This window comes from Helicoverpa zea, chromosome 14 (genome assembly GCF_022581195.2).
Source record: "Helicoverpa zea isolate HzStark_Cry1AcR chromosome 14, ilHelZeax1.1, whole genome shotgun sequence".
In the NCBI taxonomy this organism is placed as follows: Eukaryota; Metazoa; Arthropoda; class Insecta; order Lepidoptera; family Noctuidae; genus Helicoverpa; species Helicoverpa zea.
Window position 1 is genome coordinate 9,890,778 of NC_061465.1, and position 16,365 is coordinate 9,907,142.

Below are 16,365 nucleotides of genomic sequence, written 5' to 3' on the forward strand. Positions count from 1 at the left end.
AACATAAAACAATACGAACGAATATAATTACAAAAATAAAGAGTTAAATGTCTAAAGAAAGCATAATTAATAGGGTCGTTTAAATAATATGGGATAATAGGTGTGGGCAAGAAATAATTTACCCGGGCAACCGGCCGCTGGGCAACTCCGAACAACAATGACCGGGTGTATGTTGGTTAAGCAAACAAATTAAATGAAGTATTTAAATATTATCGCTGTTGTTTTTGCTTAGAATAATATTTAAGGTCTTGTTTTGACCCTTAAGCATGTTTTCACAAAATTAATAGGTATATTTGAATTTATATGGATCATGAATGTGTTAAATGGCGTCTATGCGTTTGTAATGTAGGCTATGAACAAAAATTTAAGAACAGTTTTAGTGAAAATATTTCTCTTTTATTTACGCTGTTTTAATTCATATACCTAAATAAGAAACAAGGAAGAGTTCTTATTAGGGTAATAAATATTTAAATGGTTATTACAACATTCTACTTCTCCGAATCATATCGTAACAGCAGTTTCTTACAACAAAATATTGCAAAAGACCTTTGAAATATTGGTTCCTTGAAAATAATAAAGTACCTACTATTTTGCATTTACTTGAACAAGTATTTTATTAGAACTTACATTTTTCATTCATCGATATTTTGTAGTTTACGTTCATTATCATTAACAGAAGCATCGTTTTACAAGTACGAGGTTAGGTTAAAATTAAAAATTAATTCTCTGAACCTAACCTGACCATTGGGTCAGAGAATCTTGAGTTATAATTATATAACAATGTTTTAAAATTCAAGCAAACCCAAAAATAAGAATAAGTCCAAAATGCACGACTAAATGACCATGAAAAAAGGTGTAGGTGGCTCTCCGAGTAGCTAGTATAACAATAATAAATTACTTTTTGCTTTAGTAACGATGTTTACGTACAAACAAAAATATTTTAATTGGATATTTTTCTTACACGTAATAGAGCTTAAGTAATAGGGGTTTGTTCATTAACACTAGGCTAGTAGGTCGGTTTCACTTGCTTATATAAGTATACATAGTTTTTAAAGCCCGAGTTTGGAGTTTAATTAATTGTAGTTGATATGCAATCAAAGATGCAGACATAGAATTTCTTCCAACGTCGATGATAAGTATTTTTTTTTTTTTTATTGTTCTTAGAGAAGGCATACAGACTAATAACATTATCGTATTTTAACTTAAACTACATAGTCAGATTGCTAATTACAAGCCTTCACAGATAAATTATAAAAGAAAAGAAAATTATAAAAGAAAAAAAAAACAATAATGTAATATATAATCTAATAAGTTTGAGAGCCGCTATTAAGAGTCAAAGAATGATTTAGCTAAAAGCCGTCTAACTGTGTTCGCCTTGGTGCAGAATAGGTCAATGTTTAGGTCCCGTAGAAGATGGTTAAAAGTGAGTGCACTTCTGAGAGTAAATGCGTTTCGTCTGTAATTCGTTGTTGCGAAAGGTATGTGCAACAATGGCCGCTGTCGAAAAGCAATTTTGTTTGTACCTAATTCTAACTTCGCGAGAAGTTCAGGGCAGTCGATGGAGCTATTAGCGATATTTATCAAAAAGCTGACATCGCTAATTCGACGTCTGTATTTTACATAGCACTTTTTATATTTTGTTTTGTTTTTATATTTATTATTTTGGCCTGGGTATGTATTTATATTTATAAACATGTATATATGTAATTTATCAGTTGCGTTAGAACCCATAACACAAGGTAATTTAAAAACTTAGTATGGGGCTAACCGACCGTGTGTGAAAAGGTGACCCGACATTAAAGGTGACTCGACGGCGCAATGGTCATCATGCCGGACTGCCGAACCTGAGGTCCCGGGTTCGATTCCCGGTTCGGTCGACATTTGTGTGATGAGCATGCTTGTTGGCCATGGTCTGGGTGTTATAATTTGTATTCATAAATAAGTATATATGTAGCTATATGTAGTTTATCAGTTGTGTTAGCACCCATAACACAAGTTAATTAATAACTTACCATGGGGCTAGCCGACCGTGTGTGAAAAGTGTCCCGACATTATTAAAAAAAAAAAAAAAAAAAAAAAAAAAAAATGTCCCGACATTATTATTATTAGGTATTATTATATAAAAATCCTGTATCAAATTACGGCGGATTTCACCCCTACAGTTATACTTACTCTTTGGACATCGCTATTCAATCTCTCCTACAGTGCTACGAAAACCACTGGAAAAATGTTTTAAATCAACTTTTTTGAATCCAAAAATATCCCCAAAATTTTGCCTTCCCAAAAATAGCTATGAGCATCCACAGTCCATACTTAGAGGTCCTTAGGATGACGAATACTAACAAAGACGCTCCGAGCATTATATGAACTACAGTACCTAAAATCTTTTGTTGGACCCTTGAGGAGCTACCCACACTTTCTGACCCCTTGACGTTCGCGAAAATTTTTATTGAAATGTTAAGTTGTGCAGTGGAAGTTTACTTACATTGGGACTATTTTTGATCCTTTAACACGTGTTCAGTATGTTCAGATGTCCTGTATGGATGTTATATTTATAAAATAGCTTCTACCCGTGACTTTATTATTATTAGAGGATTAAAAGTAGACTATATGATTTGTTCACATTATAAAAACTAAGCTTAAAAAAATAAAAATCTGCTATACTAAATGTGTGAGCTTTATTAGTGCAAAGCTTAATCAAAATCCGTTCATTAATTTTTGCGAGAGAGCAGCAAATGTCCTCACAAACACGACACGTACAATAAATAAATAACAAAACTATACCTGATACCATTTTTGTTTACCTAAACAACAAAATCAACAGATTGGCAAGAAACTAAGTAAGTAATGAATTCAGCCTAAATTACGATAATGTTATGATTTACGGCGTAATATTATCAATAACAGTGGCCCGATTCTCCTAAGTTAATAATGTCAAAATCGAATAGAAATTGAATCGCAATATGATCGCAATAGCAGTTTTAACCATATCGGGCATTCTGCTACTCATATAAGACCAATCGTATTCCAACGACATTCGATTGGTTTGCGATTGGTCTGCTATTTTGGTGATTTTGGTCTATACGGTAGTTTGCTCTACAAGCATATTGCATTCGTAAATCATTTGCAGACAAAATGATTCATTATTGAATGACAGAAAAGGATAAAAACGTTTATTTCAAAGAAAAAATTTATCGACAAAAAATTATATATCTGTCGGCGCGTTGATAACATTAAAATTATGAGCGGGTAACCCCGAATAGAGTAGTAAGTGTCACGACGAGTGATGGCAGCAGTCATTCTGGTGACAGGTGCCAACTGAATTGTGCACATACTAACCTATTGGCTCGAAATCCCATTCCATCTTACTGATTGTGTGTGATTGTGAATAAAATGGTGAGGAAACCAAATAATGGAACGGTGGACTACACAAGCGTGCCTTTATTTTTGAATTCCGGTCGTTACAACGCCCGAGATGCAACGTGACAGCCATGACCGCCGCGAGGCTCCTTCTGACGCTCCCACATCAGAAGTGGGATGCAATCCGAATGCCCACATGTGTTAAGGATTGCCCTGCTACGTGTTCAACAAAGTGAAAACGCTAGTAGCGAAAAAAAAATATGTCTGTTACGACACTGCTATCGCAAGGAAGAATCCTGTGTGGAAACATCTTGTACTGCAACATAATGTTCATGGAGCTGTCTATGTAGAACAAGAATTTTGTGAACAGATTGGTTTCGGGAGAATTTGCCACGTGAAGATTGCAATCCTTATAGTGCTTAATAACCAGTAAAAAAAATGGAACGTCGATTATTTAAAATGGTGTTTTTTAGAAGAAGATTTATAAAGAATTTCAGCGAAGGTACAAGTATGATAACCACGGTTATGGTTATGGTATCGGTTCCATTTTTTTTTTTTACCAGTCATCCTTGTTATCGAAGGTATGCTAGAAAATTAACCGAATTTATCTAATTTTCATGTTTCAACAATGACGGTGATTATTGTGCAATATGGCGACAAAATTACGGCGTGAATGGAGCATCCCAGCTGCCTGCGGAGCTTGACGTGTCATCGTGAGTTTAGAGTGTCGGTGCTCGTGCATCTCCGTGGTGCCTGCGAACGTGAAGCCGTTGTACTGCGAGCCATAGCGATGTGCGCATCGTCATGCGCGTTGAGTGGAAACCCGGTGAGACCGAACCATTTTTGCTTTATGTTGAGGTTATTTGTCATACGACATTTATAAACTTGAGAGGCAGTTTCAATCGCGTTTTTTTTTAATTGATTGAATGTGCATCAGACTTTAGATTTTTGGTAACATTTGGCGCTAAGTTGTACCAATGACGGATACCGGGGTGACTTGAAAAAGACCCGTTGGCCTCGTGATGGCATTGGGGTGACCAAGAAGAGACCTGTGTAAAGTCTGCGGTACTGTTGTTTTTATTGTGTTAAGCTGTACCTATTGATGGGTATCGGGGTGACCTGGAAGAGACTCGTTGGCCTGTGTGACGGCATCAGGGTGACCAGGACGAGACCCGTATACATCTGTGGTACAGTTGGTAACATGTGTCTGATAGCTTGGCTAAGGGAACCCTGTGTGACATCTACTAGCCTGTGTGGCAATGACTAGCCTGTGTGGCAATACCTGGCCTGTGTGGCAATAACTAGCCTGTGTAGTAATGACTAGCCTGTGTGGCAATGACTAGCCTGTGTGGCAATGACTAGCCTGTGTGGTAATGACTAGCCTGTGTGGCAATGACTAGCCTGTGTGGCAATAACTGGCCTGTGTGACAATGACTAGCCTGTGTGGCAATAACTGGCCTATGTGGCAATGACTAGCCTGTGTGGCAATGACTAGCCTGTGTGGCAATAACTGGCCTGTGTGGCAACGACTAACCTGTGTGGCACCGACTAGCCTGTGTGGCAATAATTAGCCTGTGTGGCAACGAATAGCCTGCGTGGCAATGAGTATCCTGTGTGGCAACGAATAGCCTGCGTGCCAATGAGTATCCTGTGTGGCAATGATTAGCCTCTGTGGCAATGACTAACCTGTGTGGCAGCAATTGGCCCGTGTGGCATTGACTTTCGGAAATGGGTGACTTAAGGGAAACATTTTGTTGCGCTTGGACTTCAAATTTGTAACCACTGTAAGATGTTGTACAACATGGACAAGGGAGTCATTTGAGGGGTCAGGGAGGCCGAACGGAGTAGACTGTAAGATGAAACCGGTACACACGAGGACGTGTGATAATGCAGGATGGCCGTGTCGGCGCGTTGATAACATTAAAATTATGAGCGGGTAACCCCGAATAGAGTAGTAAGTGTCACGACGAGTGATGGCAGCAGTCATTCTGGTGACAGGTGCCAACTGAATTGTGCACATACTAACCTATTGGCTCGAAATCCCATTCCATCTTACTGATTGTGTGTGATTGTGAATAAAATGGTGAGGAAACCAAATAATGGAACGGTGGACTACACAAGCGTGCCTTTATTTTTGAATTCCGGTCGTTACAACGCCCGAGATGCAACGTGACAGCCATGACCGCCGCGAGGCTCCTTCTGACGCTCCCACATATCTATATAAAAAAATTATATATCTATTTATCGACATGAATGATATATATATTGATATATATATGATTCGTATGTTTATATATAATATATATTTTTATATGTATTATGTTTAGTATATTGTTATTTTATATATATTTTTTTTTGTTTGGTTATTAATGTTTGTTGTGCACTTTTTTTGAATCTACCCTACCACTATCGAATCTCTCTATGGCTTTAAGGTTGGCTGTAAGAGAACCCAATTCTGGGTTTAGCTCGCCATTGTACATAAACTGTCTGTATTCTTTTTATGTATTTATTGTTAAGTGTACAATAAAGAATAAGAATATATAAAGAATAAGAAAAAATAGCGGTATGCCACATACGCTTCAATTGTAATTGAGTCGGGATTGGATCTCAGTCGAATGTGAATCGTATGTCGTTTAAGTAAAATTAGGATAATCGGGCCCCAGAGCTGTGATGGCTTTCTTAGAATTTACTGGCGGACAGGTAAATGGCGGCTCGTAATAGATTCTGCGAATATTCCGGTGAAAATAGTAGATATTTGTCACAGACTGGTGTAGTTTGTTATTACAGAGCAGATATTGGTTACTGGTATACTGATCCACGTTGTAATTCATCATCGTCATGCATTTTAAATGGAAAGTATTTCTTAGACACAAATAAGTGTTTCGAATGGCGCGTTAAACTGTATAGGTTCCGGCTGTCATTGAACAAAATCATAATTAAAAACTCATTATATTTTATGTTTTAAGAACTTAAAACATTTGTATGACTAAATTATAAGTTAAATATATAAATTAATATATAAGAATCATACAAAAAAAATGTATAAAAGAAATCCACCAGCTGATCAACGAACTCATAAGTCTGTAGAAAAAAGTTTAAAAAGAAATGACACACTAAACGTAGTACCTTCTAATAAGAGAGCTTTTTCATACATTTTATTCTGAATGTATCCGTGAGAAATATTCAGTCTGACATTGCATTCCCTCAGATGACTAGAAAAGTTTCATTCATATTTTCAGGTTTCCACTCTCTTAATATTTAAAGAGATATTCAGATTTATAAATGGCCTTATCAAATGATCTGCAGCACTGATATTTGAAATGACCCGCTCAAATAGTCTACTAATGTATTTTTCGTGAAAAAAGAGTATGGAAATCCCTACTTCCCTATTTATTAAATGCGAAAGTAATTCTGTCTATCTTTTACGCTTTCACGTCTAAACCACTGAACTGATTTTAATAAAATTTGGCACAGAGATAGAGTTGACCTTGAGAAAGAACATAGGATAGCTTTTATCACGAACTTATGAAGAATTCTCTTGAAAACGCGATATAACCAAACACCACGCGAGCGAAGCCGCGGGCTAGCTTCCGCACGTAAACATATAAAAAAAAAACTTTTTACTCACTTTGGTTGGATATTTTTTTTTACAATTATGTATTTCACATAGTTTAAAAATATCCGTTGCCTCGTTTAGCTTATCGGAGTCAGGGTTCGGGAGCAAAAGTAATTGTAAATAGTTTCAGCCTATTACTAGGGCTTACACGAGACCCTTTGCCATTCGAACCTAATCTCATATCGTTACGGCTTATCCAGTTATCCTTACTGCCTACGCAGACGGTTCCAACACTGTACACCTAAATCGTTGCTTCGAGTTTTATTTTACATTTTAATTTTGTTCGAAAAAAAAATGTATCCCTTCTTATTATAGCGTCCAAGCCAATTGTCGGCTACGATGACTGTGCTCTCCAAAAGATACGAAGGACATTATATAGTGCACAAGCATCTGCGCAGAACGAAGCCAAGACCCTATGATCAGTGGGTCTGTGGGTGTCGTGTGTCGAATGAGTTACCGCGGCCCTGGTACATAAAAGGCCTACGACGGAACACGACGGTTTTAGTCAGTAAAAGTCTGACCCTCCCTCACCGCTGCAAACCCACAGTGGGAGATTTGATGACTTTTAACGTCGTTAAGAAAAAAAAAGACCCTATGATCAGTACCTAATCGCGCTATCTATAGAACCCAAGTTATGACAAAAACAGTTTGACGGATCAATCAGGATGGCTAAGTAATTCAATTTTATCATTCATGTATGTTGTATAATTATTTATACATTATAGTAGAAGATAATAATATAGAAGTGAAAAATAATTAAGGAATCATGTGGATCGCAAAGTTGGCTCCGAAGTATTTTTTATGTAAATATGATTTGCGAAAGGGTTCGCTAGTTGTTGGTGGATTTATGTTGGTAAGATCCTATAAAATATTTGCCTAATTTATATTATTATCTAGTCCTCTGGAATTGACAACTCCAATTATTAAATGATTCAGATATATACATGTAATTTTTCGAGCAGTTACTTGTCGTGATATTTACACTACTTATAACTCAAGAATAGCTGAACCGTTTAAGCTAAAAATGAGAAGGCAGGTAGATTAGACCCGGGAAAAGGACATTAGAGACATAGTCTGTATCAATATCAGGACACGGGTGAAACCGAGGGCGCAGGCTACAATGTAGTAAAACCCTTTCTATTTTCAGGTAATCAGTATTATTTGCGTGATTACTCTCACCGTTCAGATCCTGTACTACAAAGAAGGCGAGGGATGCACTGTGCTAGTGATGCGTAATGCGTATAGTTACAGCATCAACGCCCTAATTTACTGCATCCTCATGATCTTCATTCATATCTGGTTTATCTGGGGAGTTCAGACTGTAAGTATTAAAAATGTTGCTTTATAAGATAGGCTCTAACTATACAAAAAACCGAACGCGAAGCCAGGAACCGTTATTATCAGCCTTTTTACTGTCCCATTGCAGGGCACAGGCCTCTTCTCATACGGAGATGGAACTAGCGTTAATCACGTGAACAAACATATTTACCATAATGCTCAGACGTATTTGTACGAATTTGTACTCAGACGTGACATAACACAAAATTTAATTGTGTTTTATCTCCGTTGTTTTTTTTGTTTGTGAGAGAAAATAAAAAATACTTGCCTATTATTTTAGAGTTATCTAAAAGACGGACTGATCACTTTTTTTCAGTCATCATGCCTAGTGACTATCTACCACTGCATTTTCATTTCTTTCTTCAACAAGTCTCCTTCTTTATGTCAATGTAATTTAAGTTGAATGAATATTTTCAGCAAAAATCATCAGTGGTGCTGGGCTGGGTGGTGATCACGGGCATGTGGTGGGCACAGTCGGTGTTCCTTGTGTTGGTACTGATGTGCATGTACATCACTGGCTGTCTCGGCTTGCTGGTGGCCCTTTCATGTGCGGTGGCGGCTTTTAGTAAGTACTAGCGACCCGCTCCGGCTTCGCACGGGATAACAGTATTTCCCCACTATTTAATGTATGATATTATACATACAAGCTGTTGATTTGCATCCGTGCCATATTCAAGGAGGTAATTATGCTAATGATTCTCGACCCAAATCAATAAAAAAATTGGTACGTAATTTTTTTTCTTTCAATTTTTTTTCGGAATTCCGTAAATGTCATCCAGCCTTATTTAAACTTGGCGCGTATGTTACTGGCCTTAAAACCGTGCTGCACCCTCACACAAACGCAAACACAAAGCATACGCAACGATCACTCATAAATTTCATTCATAAAATTGGATTACTTCGGAAATACCACGACATTACAATGACAAAAAAAAGCAGTGCATATTAGTTATTTCCAATCTACTGTAATTCCAATCGATTATTTACGTATTGTATGTCCTCCTCCTGAACTATGGCACAAATGCAAATCAACACCTTGTATAAACCTTCCTCTTTAATCACTCTATCTATTAAAAAAACCGCATAAAAATCGGTTGCGTAGTTTTGAAGATTTAAGCGTACAAAGGGACATAGGGACAGAAAAACGACTTTGCTTTATACTATGTAGTGATAAGGAGAAAAGCAAACTATAGACGTAATAGAATAAGTTCCCAGGTACCTTACTTGTTTTCTGAAGGACAAAGCATACATGATAGGTTAGTATTAGTGTGTTTAGTGCACGTATAGGTACATACCTGCTAGCTTAGACCGACTGCCAATTCTCAGGTACCAGGTGCTACAGGTAAGGAAAAAGTACCCTCTTTACTTACAGTCTGAGGTCTGATTTTTACGTATGTTTTAGGAAATAATGATTACAATTTGAAATTAATACTGCCAGACAGGTTCTGTCGGCAGTTTTTTTTTTTTGCCAGACACGTTTAAATACATATAGACAGTATTAGTAAGTTAAGATATAAAATAGAACTTTTGACGTAGGTACTGCTTATAGTGTGTCTGTCATAGCATGCCACCTTTCTAATTTATTTCGCAGTACAAATACTCTTCGTCTTGGCCTTATCCTGATTTCAGAACTTATTCAGATTAGATCACAGAATTAAAGGTTATTATATAAGGCCATACTCGTAATTAGGACAACGGCCTTGTAAAACATAGCTAGAAAATTCTTTCCCCTGTACCTCTAGAGGTAGTATTTAATCTTAAAATTACCATTTTATAGGTAATCCGAACATTTTATAGGTAATCCGAACATTTTTGAAACCAGACTAATTTGCAAAAGGATGGACAGAGTGAAAAATGAGTATATCAGAGGAAGCCTGAAAGTAGCGCTAGTGACAGAAAAAATGAGAGGTCAGCGTTTGTCGTGGTATGGGCAAGTGATGAGACGGTGTGAAACGCATGCTACAAACGTGTGCTAAGTATGAACGTGGAAGGATGGAGAAGTGCAGGCAGACTGAGGAGAAGATTGTTTGATTGTCTGAAAGAGGACATGAATAAGAAGGGAGTGGATGTAAGTATGACGTCTGACAGAGAGGTATGGAAGAAAAATACATTTTGCGCCGGCCCCAAATTCCTTAGGAACAGGGCGGAAGAAGAAGACTAATTTGACAAAAAACCTGTCGTTTCACGAGGCTAGTTTTTAGGCCTCAGAAGGGTTTTAAAAGCAGTCTGTGTTAATCAGTAGGTAGTCTGTGGTAATCAGTAGAATTTAAAATGCAAGTGAACACTTACCAGGAAATGAGAGACAGGAATTTTATTGTTTTGGAAAAGAAAAAATTGACGATATTTTTAATAAATAAATAGGGGTTATTGTTACAGTCATGTAAATGTTAAAGAATGTTTAAGCTAAGCTACATTTGAAATCGGAGGTATTCTACTAGATTTTATGAATAAAGTTTTAAAACGTTACTAACGGTTACCTAGATAAAGTTCTTCAAATATTCTTCTCAGACGAGTATTGTTATTTTTATTACTAGCAAAACTATCATTTGCTATCGTAAATGTAACGTAAGCGATATTATCATATTTCCAAACAAAACTAACCCCGAAGTAACAAGATTAGGGTACCATTTACGTGAAGGACTAAAAAGTTGCTAGCATAATTCATCATAAGTTGCAAAACTATATAAGAAATAAATAAATATTTTGGGAATGTCAGTTTGTATGGTCAAATTAAACGATCTTTTTTTAAAGGAATATCTTCGGGGTATTTACATGTTATATGTAACATTTTTATGTTTTTATTCCTTGCACTTTTACTGGCTTAGTTTCAAAATGGCAGACCGATTTTGACGCCCTGCCAGCTACAAATGCCAGCATCAAAAAATTAAACTGTAGAATAATAAAATAGGGGTAAAGCCGCGTGCAAAAGATATAGGTACATTTAAGTACAAGCAAATTCTTGGAAATATTCGTAAATATTACCTTTGACAACGATGAGACCATCTGAAAGGATTATACAAAAACAGCCAAGTTCGAGTCGGAATCGTGCACTAAGAATTCCGTATCTGTTAAACGGCCAAAACTTTTATAAATGTGTTTTTGGGAGCCCCCAAAATATTTTTAATTCGGGTTCGCTGTTTGTAGAATCATCGGCACGAATCTTGAGTGCTGACCTTCACCTGCGCAGAAGTGATTTATTAGCAAAGAACCAATCCCGAGTGACGGCTATAACGCGATGCGCTGCGGGCCAATCATCCCTTTACCGCCGCCCCCGCGCCTCACTTCATACCACAAAAGGGACCCAATAAATTACTTTTTCGCCAGGTCAGCGCTCAAGATTCGTGCCGATGATTATAGTGACAGCAGCAATAGATAGCTGAAAATATTGCCAGTCTATTTTCTAATATAGCTGTCACGACCCATGAAAAAGTTAGTGCCCGTCTATGTCTGGTACTAGACTGACGGACAGACAGTCAGCGAAGTCTTAGTAAGGAGGTTTTATCCTTTCGATACAGAACCTTAGAAATCATTACGATCGGGAGATTCATAACCATCGCTACGGAAAAAAGGATTTCAGGGACCGGATTGGTGGTACCGAAATGTACCTTTTTGTTGACAAATGTTTTTTTTTCTGTTTGTAAAGGGTAAAGCTTGCTCTTTTTATGACAACACATTTCAGAGTTGTAGTATCTTCGAGGATTTTAAATCTTCGAGTAAAAAACGATTACTAGCTTTTTCAGAGTTTACTCATAACTTATACGTATAGGGTACAGACGCTAGCACATCAAACTACAACAATCTGACGAATAGCTTTAATAGATTTTCAACTTTATCTCGAAAGCATAAGGTTCCTTTGATTGTGTTTTTTAGATTATGGCCTAACAAGCTCGTTACGGACACTCTACTAATCGATCTTCAAATTAATATACAAATAATAAAATGTTGTTTCAGTGATTTTAGCTTACTTCATCCTAGTGGGCTTCGGCTACTGGCTGCAGATTCGAAAAACCTCACCAGACACAGCACCTCCTTAGAAGAGTTTCAATCAATAGATGAAGTTTAAATAATAATAATTAATTTTATTGTACCTGCTGTCTGTAAATGCTATTAAACTAAATTGATTATATCACGACATTCACTGTTTTTTAGACAAACATTTTATAGAAACAATCTGACGCTGACATCCGGGTTGCATGTACATTAATACAATCTGGTCATCAGGATTTGGCAATTCATGTAGACCCAATTCACATCTTGCAGTAGCCGTAAAGATGCCCCCGCCAAGCTTCCGATAACTTATTTCTTGGTTCTATTCCTTCCTTGAAAACTGAATTCTGGTCTGAACATCAGCTGGCCTTTAATTCGATTTTGCATTGAAGGGGCTAAGGATGAACATTGGAACTGCGGCTGATGCGCCATTGCTTCGAGAACTCGGCTGGAGTTCACTTGCCCAGCCTGTGAAGCCCGTGGGAGTATCGTAAATAAAAATTATTTTAATATCAATCAATAAAACTATTTATTTCTATGACTTATATATTGCACTGGCCTTGCGCATTGCTTTCAGCTGGGCGGTATTGTCTTGATTCACGAGTGTCTTACGATGACTGTTTACGACTAGTATGAAGTAGATTGTCACTGCAAACAAAACCTATTTAAAAATCCTCGTTTGTAAATAGAATATTTAAAATAATGTTACGCATAATTTTGCTATTCCATTTTACGTTTTAGAACCTCCAGACGGCTAAATTAACTTCATTGGATCTACAATCAAATCGGGGACTTAAGCTGAGCCGTGATTGCAAATATTCAACGAACAACTGAATAGCTGAGATTGCAATATGCTTAGATAGTGATTTTTAAAACCCAGACTGGCAACAAAAACTGGATTTTCTTTTGTTTTCAAGCTGAAATTAAATGCCGTACGTTTCTCGACAAAGAACAAAGCTTATCAAGAAGTCATTTGAGTAAGTATGATTGGAGACAACTGTAAAAAATACATAGATATTTTTTACTTTTATATCAGTCACATGACGGCAAATAATTGCAAATTGCATTAACATTGTACACAATAGGTATTTTATTGCCTGTACTTATTTGACAATTGCCTCCAGTTCTTGATACCCTGTCGAACGTACCCAGTTACAAGATCAGAAAGAATAATATTAGAACACTTACGCATGTACCAAAGCATTCCCAGTATGACGACGAAGACCCGACTCCTTTGTCTTCGGGATGTGAAGACAAGCGCTAGCATTATCATCATCATTAGCATTACGGCTACGAATACCACTGTATACCACACCCATAGGGCGCATAGGAATTCATTATTCTGGGGACAATAAATATCATCTGATTATGATTAGGTAAAAATAGGTGTTTAAAAGCAGAGTAAGCTTCAAATTAAGTTATTAGGAACAACCTACAACGGTTTTTAAAAGCAACTTAATCAGCTCATCAAAAGTTGAAAAACATGTGTTTATTTTAAATCGGTCTACTCTAAAAACGAAGAGACATTAAATATTGTTACTTTTTCCGTCATACATTGGATAGTCCCCAAAGCAGGACGATGCTGGCTGCGAAGAACAATGCCACCAGGATCCAGACTGTAACGAGGAGGTAGCTCAAGGGCATGAAGAATGTGCATCCGTGAGCCATCGGGTGGACCTGCAAAATGGAAGAAAGACGGTTAGTATTTAACAGCCTGGATTTGTACAACTGTCCAACATGCACGCCCAGCTCGGTGAGTATGGGCAAATCCCAGTTTGAGCACAGTGTCAAAATACGAATGCTCATCTCACTGCCAGATCTGATCAAGTAACAGTTGAGGTCCAAAATTATCTTTCAAATAAAATTTTAACTATTGTATTATTTTAACTTGTAATATTTTAACATATATAATATCTGCCTTTCTTCACTTCGAATTCGAACTCTGTATCTCATTCATCTGTTTACAAAATCAAACTCGTAAGTATTTACCAGTCAACAAAAATATCCAAATGGTATATATTTCCCGAAGAGAAGTTATTGATAAAAATAACGTCGACCTTGATATCTAAATCCGACACGTATTATCCTTTGAAAGATATAAGATAAACCCCTCAAGTGAAGGTAAGGTTACAAAAATAAATACTGTTGTAAAACCCCTCGAGGTCTGATGATGCTTTTTGTGTATCACTAACGCCCACACAAGAGACACAACTATGTATTTGTAAACCTCAATATTATCAAGTTTACCTTTTGAATAAAAAAGTTAAAGATTGTAGGATAACAAAAACTCATAAAGACAAAAAATTCAAAAGCATTTGCATTTGCAAAAAAACAGCCCCCAAAACGCCCGCCCTTCACATAGTCATAATTGATAAAATATCAGAGAGAATCAGTCGAGAGAGAAAAAAATCTCAAAACAAACGCAAAATGCTTAGCTGAATCGAAAACCTCGCTCTAACTAATCGATGATACATACATAGGTTACACCAGACTTCAGCTATGATGTAGGCTACACTTAGTCCTAACTGAAGATATGAGGATACCACCAAGTTAAGCCGCATATGGCCGGTAACATCTGGCTGAAACCGGCTAAATCTAGGTGTTGCCGCACTTCGCACTTTAGCCGTACAAAAAAACATTGTTATACCTGCCTCGAAAGAATACATGCGAGATAATACATTTACGTTTGAACATAAAAATAAAATGCTACACATGATTATTAACGGTAACATGCACATACAATATTTTGAGAAATCCAGTACAAAGGGGGTTGTACAATAAGCTACTTTTCTATGCGTCCGTTGTCCCGAAAAATTTAATATAGAATACGTTGTTCCGACATGCGTGCTTAGACGTGAGACTGTCAGGTTTTGGCGGTATTCCAACTTATTCTATGGAGAGAGTTTGATAGAATAATAATCGAGAGTAGATATTATGTGACTTTAAATTTTTTAAATAGTGTAGTCTTGACATGGACCCAAAAGCAATAAATCTCATAACAGGACTCGCTGTGTAAGCTTATGTATTTCACCATTCTACAACAGAGATAATATGATTTTTTCACGATCATCATCATCTGCCTAGCCTTTGCCCAACTGCGTTGGGATCGGCTTCCAGTCCAACCAGACGTAGCTGAGTACCAGTGTCTTACATAAAGAAGACTGACTATCTGATCTCCTCGACTCAGATACCTGGACAACCTAGTAGGTACTCATTCGTAAGACTGGTTGTCAGAATTTATGGGCCTTGACTACGCGTAACGACTGTCTCACTTTAAAGTAAGTAAAGTGCCTTCCGAAACATAGGTCCACGGGTTGACCATACCAAGCGTTGCTTAACCTTATACAATCAACCCATGCTAGTGCTTAATACAACCAAAAACAACCATAGGCTTTATTTTCTGTTATGACCTATTTTGAGGAGCAATTTGGTTCGAAAAAGCAGAAATCTTAACTAATTACGAAGGCTACAAGAGCATAAACTACTGTGAAATTAGTATCATTCGTGGGCTTACAACGCCTAAAGCAGCAACGATCATAGAGCCTGTTTTAAGGTCAAACCCGAAGAATGAGTCCACACTGGGCAGGTCATCCAATGCCGAAGTCATTGTTATTTACACTTTTTATAAGTTTTTCCATAAAATTATTGTTGTGATTGTTTGTAATTTTGACGTGGGAAAGTGACATTTTATTAATTGTCCACAGATTGTATTTGATTTTGTTATCTGTTAATGAATGTAGACATCAAAAAGGTTCAGTGCAATCGGTTTAAATAAACATTGCAACATACCATAGTTTACTAAAACTACTGTTTAATTGTATGAAACTGTAGATAAGTATTAAAAGTATATACTTATATCACCCTCCTCCACTTATTACAGTAAACTTTTTATGTGGCGATGTCTCTATTTGAAATTATGAAGTTTGTATATCAATTGGAAATCAATCTGACTTGATGAGTCAATGCAACTGATAAACTTTATTAAAAAATCGACTTTTATTTATTTAGTACTTTATAAAAACCGACCAAGTGCGAGTCGGAACCGCACACGAAGGGTTCCGTAC

General features: G+C 36.9%; 2 protein-coding genes across 2 annotated transcripts; one reads left to right on the forward strand and one right to left on the reverse strand.

Annotated features, from left to right (window-relative positions):
• The first annotated feature begins 7,742 nt into the window (after window positions 1–7,742).
• LOC124636361 lies at window positions 7,743–12,348 on the forward strand. Its single transcript, XM_047172428.1, has 4 exons — window positions 7,743–7,829; window positions 8,124–8,297; window positions 8,732–8,879; window positions 12,266–12,348. Exons 1-4 carry the CDS (start codon window positions 7,743–7,745, stop codon window positions 12,346–12,348), a joined length of 492 nt encoding a protein of 163 aa, XP_047028384.1.
• A 488-nt stretch (window positions 12,349–12,836) lies between these two features.
• On the reverse strand, window positions 12,837–15,908 carry LOC124636136. Its single transcript, XM_047172064.1, has 4 exons — window positions 15,816–15,908; window positions 13,856–13,978; window positions 13,490–13,643; window positions 12,837–12,949 (listed from the first exon to the last, which is right to left on the reverse strand). The coding sequence occupies exons 1-4, from the start codon at window positions 15,906–15,908 to the stop codon at window positions 12,837–12,839; spliced, it is 483 nt and encodes a 160-aa protein (XP_047028020.1).
• Window positions 15,909–16,365: the final 457 nt, after the last annotated feature.